General features: G+C 31.2%; 1 protein-coding gene across 1 annotated transcript in view; it reads left to right on the top strand.

Annotated features, from left to right (window-relative positions):
• Nucleotides 1-341: 341 nt before the first annotated feature.
• The window catches only part of LOC143082769 (TAF5-like RNA polymerase II p300/CBP-associated factor-associated factor 65 kDa subunit 5L), a 31,071-nt gene continuing 20,970 nt past the window's right edge, over nt 342-10,442 (top strand). Inside the window, exons 1-6 of the mRNA XM_076258624.1 lie at nt 342-456; nt 2,653-2,810; nt 4,218-4,336; nt 4,674-4,803; nt 5,817-5,880; nt 9,376-9,430. Coding sequence (XP_076114739.1) covers nt 388-456; nt 2,653-2,810; nt 4,218-4,336; nt 4,674-4,803; nt 5,817-5,880; nt 9,376-9,430 — 595 coding nt within the window. The 5' untranslated portion in view covers nt 342-387. The remainder of the gene's footprint in view (nt 457-2,652; nt 2,811-4,217; nt 4,337-4,673; nt 4,804-5,816; nt 5,881-9,375; nt 9,431-10,442) is intronic.

Below are 10,442 nucleotides of genomic sequence, written 5' to 3'. Positions count from 1 at the left end.
TAAACCATTTTCAACTAAAGTTTTATATGCGTCTTTATCTATTTTTTTCCAAGGAGTTTTCCCAGAGGGTAAAATATTTGAATTTGAACATTTCAGTTTTTCTTTAGCATTGATGATATATTTCACTCTCGCTTTAACAGGAAAATGATCAGATACGTTAGTAGCCACATTGTCCATTGTTTCCATATTAATCACATTCTCTTTAAAATCTTGTTTAAAAAGTAAAAAGTCAATAGTTGAAGTTCCTTTACCACTACAATTTACAAAAGTAATTCCATTTTCTTCAGTATATAAACTATTTTCATTCATGTACATGTTTTAGCTCTTCCGGAAGTATTCAGTAAAGGGGACATAACTTCTAATGACCAGAAAATTGAAAACTTGAGAATGAAACGAGTTCGTCACGAACAAATAGGTGCAATAGTTCAACATTATCTGAAAAGGAGACAGTATTTGGTAAACTAGAGTGCTTTATGAATGTTTAAAATTATCTTGGACTGATAACATTGTCCCAGAAATAATGCAAGAGACAACTAGAGTCTCATTTTACAAATATATTTTTATCATTATTTTTTTCGAAGAAGTACAGGTTATTGACTATAAATTATAGTCAATAACCTGTACAAGTTAATTCTACACTGAAGGGACAAGTAAGCAATATAAGCAAACCATTTACGAAGTCTCAGTAAGGGGGTTTCCCCCTAAATCCCCCTAATTATTGTATCTGTATTCAACTGTTCAATTCATGAATCACGAAAATAGTTGAAAGTTTAGAAAAATAAAATATGAATATGTGTGATTAAGAAATAATTCTTTCATGCCATGCTCTATGCTCATTTTAACATTGGTATGCATTATATTTGTCAATATCTCAAAACAGAGCGTTAACGAGGTAATTTAAATGTTGACAAATATAATGCCTTCTCATGTTAAATACACCTTATCGCTAATCCCGGCAGATATTTTGTTTTGTGACGTCAAAATTTTACGGGAACCTGTGTGATTACAGTAATGGCGGACAATAGCGATAAGGTGTATTGAGCATAGAGCATGGCATGATAGAATTGTTTCGATTCTTATAGGAATGTTTTGAACTTTTGTACTTCGAAGCGGACCTATAATACACTCTTGAAATGTTGCCATTTTGATTTGAAGAACCAGAAACATTATCAGTCAGGGGTGGTACTTAAACAAGTGATTTCAAAATCACTTCTTTGAGTGATTTTGGCTGTGAAATATTTAAAATTTTTGCACAGACTTTTCAAAATCACTCAAACAAGTAATTTGAGAAGTTATTTATTTTCTTTGGTTACATCTTCTGACATCAGACTCGGACTTCTCTTGAACTGAATTTTAATGTGCGTATTGTTATGCTTTTACTTTTCTACACTGGTTAGAGGTATAGGGGGAGGGTTGAGATCTCACAAACATGTTTAACCCCGCCGCATTTTTTGCGCCTGTCCCAAGTCAGGAGCCTCTGGCCTTTGTTAGTCTTGTATTATTTAAATTTTAGTTTCTTGTGTACAATTTGGAAATTAGTATGGCGTTCATTATCACTGAACTAGTATATATTTGTTTAGGGGCCAGCTGAAGGACGCCTCCGGGTGCGGGAATTTCTCCCTACATTGAAGACCTGTTGGTGACCTTCTGCTGTTGTGTTTTTTTATTTTGGTCGGGTTGTTGTCTCTTTGACACATTCCCCATTTCCATTCTCAATTTTATAAAATTTAATCACTTCAATAAGTGTTTATAACATTCTTTGGATATTTTTCCCACAAGCTTGATTTTTTTATTGGTAAAAAGACCAGAATTCCATTGAAAAAACAACTATGTACATGCAGAAATTGTCATTTGCTTGATAAGCCTGCCAGTGTTTACAGTTTATTTGAATATGCAAAAACTGGAATAATTTGTAGATCAGGACATAACCTTAAAATAAATCATTCTAATTCTAAAGAAAACCAATCAGGTCACCTAATACTGTTGACCTTTGTCTGATAGTAAGAGTAGTTAATGAATATTTGATTACAGAACAATTCCCAAGGGTACTTTTATAAGCTTTAGCGCACTAACTTACTGCCCAAGCGCACTTGTGAAATTGATATAAAAAAATAAAGGGATAATTGATTTATGTAGGAAAATTATAGAAAAGTTTGTGAAAATATGGAAAATCAATGAAATTAGCATTTGAAGATCAAAGAAAACACCAAAATCACTTAAAAAGGTGATAACTGAATATAAAAAATCACTGAAATAGGTGATAATGAAATCACTTGTTTAAGTAGCACCCCTGACTGATTATAAAAAAAATCAACAGTTTTTACAACAATAAAAAAAGAACAGCCACATTTAAACTTACTTTTATAATGTTTTGTTTAATTTCCTAGCGAGCAACACCAACAAATATAACCATTTTGATTTGCCTGGGGTTGTTCAAAATTCATCTGATATTGCAATTTTAATTGTAATGTTGATAACGTGCAGCCCATGTTTTATTGGAATTTATCCAAAGATAAAGAAGAACATCATATTATAATATTGTCATGAATTTAACAAATAATGTGTACTTGTGGTGTTGATTGGGAGATTGTTGCTTTTCTATTAATATTTTATACATTGATGATGTATTTGAATTTTGCTCTTTCTCTTCAGGCACCTGAACAACAGACTAGAAAAGAAACAAAATTGACGCACAATGTGGATGACATGGCCTTCAAGAATTTACTGAAAAGTGAATCCTCATCAGAAAATATGTTATCTCTTAGTAGTCCTTCAGGGGAAGCAAATCATTCTGAACATCAGTTTAACAGGTTTACATATTTATGCTTTACTGTATCAATACATGATATAAAGACAAATAAGTTTATACAGGAATTTCTACTGTGTTAACAGGAATCTGTTAATAGAAGTATACACAGTTATGCTGGTTATTTTTTTCAGGGAAAACTTTTCAAAAAAGCATGTTTCTAAAACATTAATATACATGCACCTTATCACATATAACGATTTATAAGCACTATAAAGTAAAGGTGCCATAGGTCAGGGGGGAAACAACAATAGGTCACTTTACAACTCTCATCATTGAACAAAACCTATACATGTATTGATAATATTGTATTATACTGTAATAACCTAAAAGACCCTGTCCGGTCAAAATATATTTTACACTTGTTTGTCTTTGTGCATTTGACATTGTGAAATTGGTTTTCATTCTCTAGCTTTACTTTGCCTCAACCAAATGTTATGAAACTTATACACAATGCATATTATCACAAAACACAGATCAAGTTTGGATTTGGTTGGCATCACTTTCAATTTTGTAGAATTATTCTCATTTACAATGTTATAAATCTAAAAGCAAAGCTTATTACCACAAAAAACAGATCTAGTTTGAATGTAAGTGGCATCAGTTTTACTGTTCTACAGTTAAGAACAGTTATGCCCCTTAATAAATGCTTTTTACCACAAACACAGATCAAGTACAATGTACAAATTTGGGTAGCATCAATTTTACCATCCTTGAGTTATGTCTCCTATAACATTTAACACATTCCCTATTTAATTATCAGGCTTCATATGAATATCTTTTGCAATGTGATGCATTTTCATGTCCATTGCTCTTTAATTTCCTCTTTATAGAATACATGTACTTGTAGTGAGCAATAGCTCATAGTTCCACTGGTTTTACCCATACTTTTGAAAACACCATTTCTGAGAAGGACCTAAATTATAATATTTAAAGGAGGCTTTTCATTTCAACCAACATGTATAGCCAGGAGAGTCAACTCAATAAATTCAGCAGATTATTTATTACAAAATTTGCTCATTTATACATACATTGTAAGTCATTTACTGTTACTTCATATGAACTTATTCCTAAGATATGTCTTTATCATTACCACAGTATACAAAACAAAATACAAAAAAGATCCTGAAAACATATCAATAATAATATGTCAATTGTTAGATCATACAACACTATTGTGCAAATGGCTGCTTTCATTTAAAACAAATTAAGTTGGTGTTGGTTTGCTTAATATTGAAACAAATTTACATCTATAAAAATTATTTAACTTAAAGACATCCAATATGTTAGATTTTCAAATTGAATATTTGTAAAATTGGTCATGTTTAAAAATTGTGAATTAGAGACCCACTACTAATAAAAGTTGAAAAATGTATTACATGTACATGATAATAAATATTTAATGTTTCAGATTAAGAAAGTATATCAACGATTCCCCTGAGCCTTACAGACAAGATTTACAGCTGATTTTACTTCCTGTTTTTGTGCAGCTATATTTAGAGCTATTATTTAATAATCATAAAGTTCAAGGTGAAGATATGCATTGAATATTTTTAATTGTGCATGTGTATTGCAATTTTTCATTTGAAAGGACGAATCAATATTATATAATTTGAGTAAAATGTTTCACCATTAATAATATAGAACACATTTCTCATTGTAAAAAATCACTTTTAAAATATTAACGCCATTCGAAAAAGAATTATGAGAAAATGCTTTTTTATTAGATATGTGCTTATTATTTTAGAAATAGATCAATGTTATTTGAAGGCAGAAATTTTAAATGTAAATGAATTAAATTTTATACGTTAGAAGACGACTGCTTAGTAAGTTTTGATATCTTATATGAATTATGTCTATGTTTCAGCAAACAAATTCTACAGCAGGCATACTAAGCTATTTGATCATAATGTGAAAAACAAAGCAACAGTGGAGCAGATCTATAAACTCAGTACCAGGGCTGATATGTTATCTTGCAAAGAAGTGACAGACTGGAGGTAATTATTTTCAAAATACAACACCTTTTTCTTAAAGTTATTTTCTTAAAAGATTAGCAATGCTGGATGTTCAGTGGCAAATATTACATGCATAAAAATGGTGCTAGAGGCTAACTTGAACATTCAGTAAGTGTGAGCTTTTACTTTGTGTTGATAGCCTTATTTTGATTTTGATATAAAGATCCAAACTATAATTTATTAATACTATCCTGTACTTTGTATAGATTGTTCTTGTACTTGAAGTGGTAAAATATATTTATATTGTTTTCATAAACAATACTGAAACTGACCATGTGAGACCGTCATTGGTTCAAGATTGTTAAACTTCCCAGTAGTAGTAACAACACTGCATATAGAAGAAGAAGATTTTGTTTATTATAGTGCAACCTGAATATAAAGTATATCGTTACATTAAATACATAATATAAAACTTCAGCCAGCCAAATAGGCTTATGATTCACTGGCTATACATGTTATATGTGTATTTTATACTAAAAATAAAAAAAATATGTGATTCAGCTTAGATGTATTTTATCATTAGAATAGAAATCTACTATATCTGTTGTCTATTTAGCAATTGTTTACTTACCATGCTTACTGTAATATTTTAATTAATTTCTGTTAAAAAAAAAAATAGTCAACATATCTTTTTGCAGATCATTCAAAAAGAAAGATTGAGTTTGTCTGCATAGCCGATTGTTGTTAAAAAATCATTAGAGAAAGAGATTTTAACGTAAAACTTTGTGCAATTCATTATTTATCCACTCTCAACAGTGTTTAACACTCCTCATATTTTTAATTAGAAAATTAAACTGTCTCCAGTGGATAATTATTGTACATGTATCACACTCTACAAAGTGGAAGAATCTATATTTATTATGCAATCAACTTTTCTTATATACAAATGTAGAGTATCAAATATGGGAAATTAATTGTTCTCTTTCATGAAGGTTACTGCTAGCAGACTTTTTGTTGAATGCATAATAAAAATGACAATCATTTTGTTTTTACAGGGACAATAAATACCAAATTAAAATGAGTGAAGAAGCTCTAGATTATATAAGAAGATATATTAAGGTAAAATTAATGTTTAACATAAGAATTGTATTAGTTGTAAATTTTTCCTCAATATACATTAGACTCCACGGAAATATACATTAGACTCCACGGAATCATATATCCGCTAAAGGAATATATTAGCTATTGTAATTATTATTTTTTCAAAACACCAAACCCTTTCCAATATGTTTAATGTTAACTTTATCTTGTAATCGAATATGGGATATTAGAATATATCTGCAAATTCGATAAGAATATTCATGAAATTATGTTCAAAACCATGCACAATCGGATATTTTCAATGTTTTTTTTGACTGGAAATGGACACAGAAAAAAATGAAATTACAATTTTGCACAGAGTAAATGTGAAGAAGCCTTGAGATTCATGACCTTAACACAAACAGTCTTCAGTATACTTAAACTTGATGCAATAATATTTAATCAATCATGACTATCTTCATACATGTAACTTCAAATTTGGTTACATAAAGAAATATGATATAACAAATATAATTTTAGTTTAGAGATTGTATGCATAACCACCGAACATGCTTTGATCTATTTATAACCAAATTAGCTTACCTGGGGAAAATGTGAATAATGGTCACAAATGAAATAAAGACACCTTGTTTAATAGATATTTATTCAAATAAAATTGAGAACGGAAATGGGGAATGTGTCAAAGAGACAACAACCTGACGAAAGAGCAGACAACAGCCACCAAGGGGTATTCAATGCAGCAAGAACTCCCGCTCCTGGAGGCGTGCTTCAGCTGACCCCTAAATAATTATGATGGACAGCTGAATTATTTTAATAAATATGGGCTTTAAAAACTGAAAACAAATATGAGCATCACATTCCCAGCTGATGTTTTTTTACATGAATATCGTGGTGATATAACTGATAAAAATCCCTCTAATCTATATAGCAGTGGTCAGGGCTAGTAACATCTGAGGATAAATCATTATTGTAGAATATTCAATGAATTTACATTTATCGCCAGAGTCTATTGAATTGTTTTACCTAAACAACAACAGTTATGCTTAGCCTTTTGTCACTGAAATAAAATTTATGCACCATTGTTATTTTTCCTGCAAAAGACTTTCATGAGGTCACATGCACCATTGTTAATTTTATCACAAAAAAACTTTCAGGAGGGGAAAAGTATACAAAAATGTGTTATATTTGCTTGTCAAAATTTAATATCTTTGCCTTATATATTTTGTCACTTTTAGTATCCCTTTAACTTGACAGTGCATTAAGAAAAAATCCCAGCAGCATTATTATACCTATGTGGAAAACACATTTTTGTCGAGCCTGCAACTTTTGTTGCAGAAAGCTCGACATAGGGATAGTGATCCGGCGGCGGCGGTGTTACCTCACTTCTTAAAAGCTTTATATTTTAAAAGGTGGAAGACCTGGATGCTTCATACTTTGTATATAGATGCTTCATGTTAAGAAGTTTCCGTCAGTCACATGTCCAATAACCTTGACCTCATTTTCATGGTTCAGTGACTACTTGAAATAAAAGTTCAAATTTTTTGTAATGTTGAATTCTCTCTTATTATAAGTAATAGGATAACTATATTTGATATGTGCGTACCTTGCAAGGTCCTCATGTCTGTCAGACAGTTTTCACTTGACCTCGACCTCATTTCATGGATCAGTGAACAAGGTTAAGTTTTGGTGGTCAAGTCCATATCTCAGATACTATAAGCAATAGGGCTAGCATATTCAGTCTATGGAAGGACTGTAAGGTGTACATGTCCAACTGGCAGGTGTCATCTGACCTTGACCTCATTTTCATGGTTTAGTGGTTATAGTTAAATTTTTGTGTTTTGGTCTGTTTTTCTCATACTATATGCAATAGGTCTACTATATTTGTTGTATGGAATGATTGTAAGCTATACATGTCTAGCGGGCAGATGTCATGTGACCTTGACCTCATTTTCATGGTTCAGTGGTCAAAGTTAAGTTTTTGAGTTTTGGTCTTTTTATCTAATACTATATGCCATAGGTCAACTATATTTGGTGTATGGAAATATTTTATGATCTTTATGTCAGTCGCGCAGGTTTTATTTGACCGTGACCTCATTTTCACGGTTCATTGCACAGTGTTAAGTTTTTGTGTTTTGGTCTATTTTTCTTAAACTATCAGTAATGGGTCAACTATATATGTTGTATAGAAGCATTGTTAGCTGTACTTGTCTGCCTGGCATGGTTCATCTGACCTTGACCTCATTTTCAAGGTTCATTGGTCTTTGTTTAGTTATCTTGGTTAATGTTAAGTTTATGTGACAGTTGTAATAAAGCTTAGCTTTATACTTAGGACTATCAACATAATATCAATGATTAGTATAGAAGGCGAGACATTTCAGCGTGTGCACTCTTGTGAATATAAAGCTAACAAAATATTTTCAAAGCATTTTTGAAATACATCAAAATGAATAGAATTGTTTCCTTTATTTAGCTCTTAATCAGTACACAATATGTGGTATGGGTTTTGCTCATTGTTGAAGGCCGTACAATGACCTATAGTTGTTAATTTCTGTGTCATTTGGTCTCTTGTTGAGAGTTGTCTCATTGGCAATTGGCAATTATACCACATCTTCTTTTTTTAGCTCACCTGGCCCAAAGGGCGAAGTGAGCTTTTCTGATCACTTGGCGTCCGTCGTCTGTTGTCTGTCGTTAACTTTTACAAAAATCTTCTCCTCTGAAACTACTGGGCCAAATTTAATCAAACATGGCCACAATCATCATTGGAGTATCTAGTTTAAAAAATGTGTGCGGTGACCCGTCCAACGAAGCAAGATGGCCGCCATGGCAAAAAATAGAACATAGGGGTAAAATGTAGATTTTGGCTTATAACTCTGAAACCAAAGCATTTAGAGCAAATCTGACAAGAGGTTAAATTGTTTGTCAAGTCAATATCTATCTGCCCTGATTTCAGATGAATTGGACAACTGGTTGTTGGGTTGCTGCCCCCTATTGGTATATTTTAAAGAAATTTTGTTGTTTTTTGGTTATTATCTTGAATACTATTATAGATGTAGATTAACTTTGAACAGCAATAATGTTCAGCAAAGTAAGATCTAAAAATAAGTCAACATGACCAAAATGGTCAGTTGATCCCTTAAGGAGTTATTGTCCTTTATAGTCAATTTTTAAAAAATTTCATAAATTTGGTAAATTTTTGTAAATTTTTACAAAATATTTTCCTCTGTATCTAAAGGACCAAGTTTATTATAAAAAGACTAAATTGTAAGTAGCAAGAATGTTCAGTAAAGTAAGATCTACAAACACATCACCATCACCAAAACACAATTTTGTCATGAATCCATCTGTGTCCTTTGTTTAATATGCACATAGACCAAGGTGAGCAACACAGGCTTTTAAGAGCCTCTAGTTATACTTACACATAATTATTTATTTGAATATACATAGACTTAAAATTACCAGGAAGGACTACAGATTCAAAGGATTTTCTATTTATAGTTATTATTTATTTTACAGCAAGAAGAGAACACTATGATTGTACAAGTGTTTAACAAATATGTTAAGGTAGAAGGTAGGTATCTTTATAATTTTTTTGTAACCACATTAAATGACTGATTTGATTATTTAAGCTTCTCAATGATAAAAAATTGGTGTTGTCAAACTGCTATATATCCAATGATTTTTTCCCATAATTTGTTATGTTCAAGTTTCTTAAATTTTTTATATTTTTGTCTGAAAGTCAAAGTTTAAATTTTGTCAAGTTTTATGAAAATTACTGTGGATTTTTATGCAGTTAAGCTGCATTATGCGAGCACCCTAGGTTTGTGTTCTACCCAATAAATGCTGAAGTACTTGCCATTGTTATTTTCTAGCTGACTACTATGTTATATATAACTAACTGAACACTTTTTTAATACTTTTTATTCTGGATTACAAAAAATATGACCAGAAAAACATTAAATGATCGTCGAATCACCCAAAAGTTTTGAAGTTACACATAGGAAGTATTGCTCATTAGGAATCCTTGTGTAGTTTATTATGACCTGTGCTTTTGGCTAAGATGTCAAAGAACAATTGTATGAAATATTTAATCGCCGAAAATCTCGTAAGACAAGTAGATTAGATTCCCAAATGGCAAAAGTCGTAGGAATATTGTTTGTCATCAATACGTAGTACAACTACATCAGTAGTCTGTTATATTATAAGTTCAACTGTTCATGCTGTTGCCAGTAATTTCAAATTTGAAAAAGAAATTTTCGTATCTTTTCAATTTGGAAGCAGTGGTTCAAATTAGCGGTGGTCCGAGGTCCGCAACCTTCCACTTTTGCAAGGGAATTTCGACTTGGTTTCTAGCTACGCCCGCAGAGTCGCCTTCTACTTGAAAGAAAATACAAAATAACTTTGCAAACCTTTTCACCAAAGTCTTCAAATAAACGATCTAAAAACTTATTTTTATGCAGTTAAGCTGCATTATGCGAGCACCCTAGATTTGTGTTCTATCCAATAAATCCTGAAATACTTGCCATTGTTATTATCTAGCTTGTTACTATGTTATATATAACTAATTGAACACTTTTTTAATA

Source organism: Mytilus galloprovincialis, chromosome 7 (assembly GCF_965363235.1).
Source record: "Mytilus galloprovincialis chromosome 7, xbMytGall1.hap1.1, whole genome shotgun sequence".
NCBI classification, from domain to species: domain Eukaryota; kingdom Metazoa; phylum Mollusca; class Bivalvia; order Mytilida; family Mytilidae; genus Mytilus; species Mytilus galloprovincialis.
This window is presented reverse-complemented; position numbering and strand designations above follow the sequence as displayed.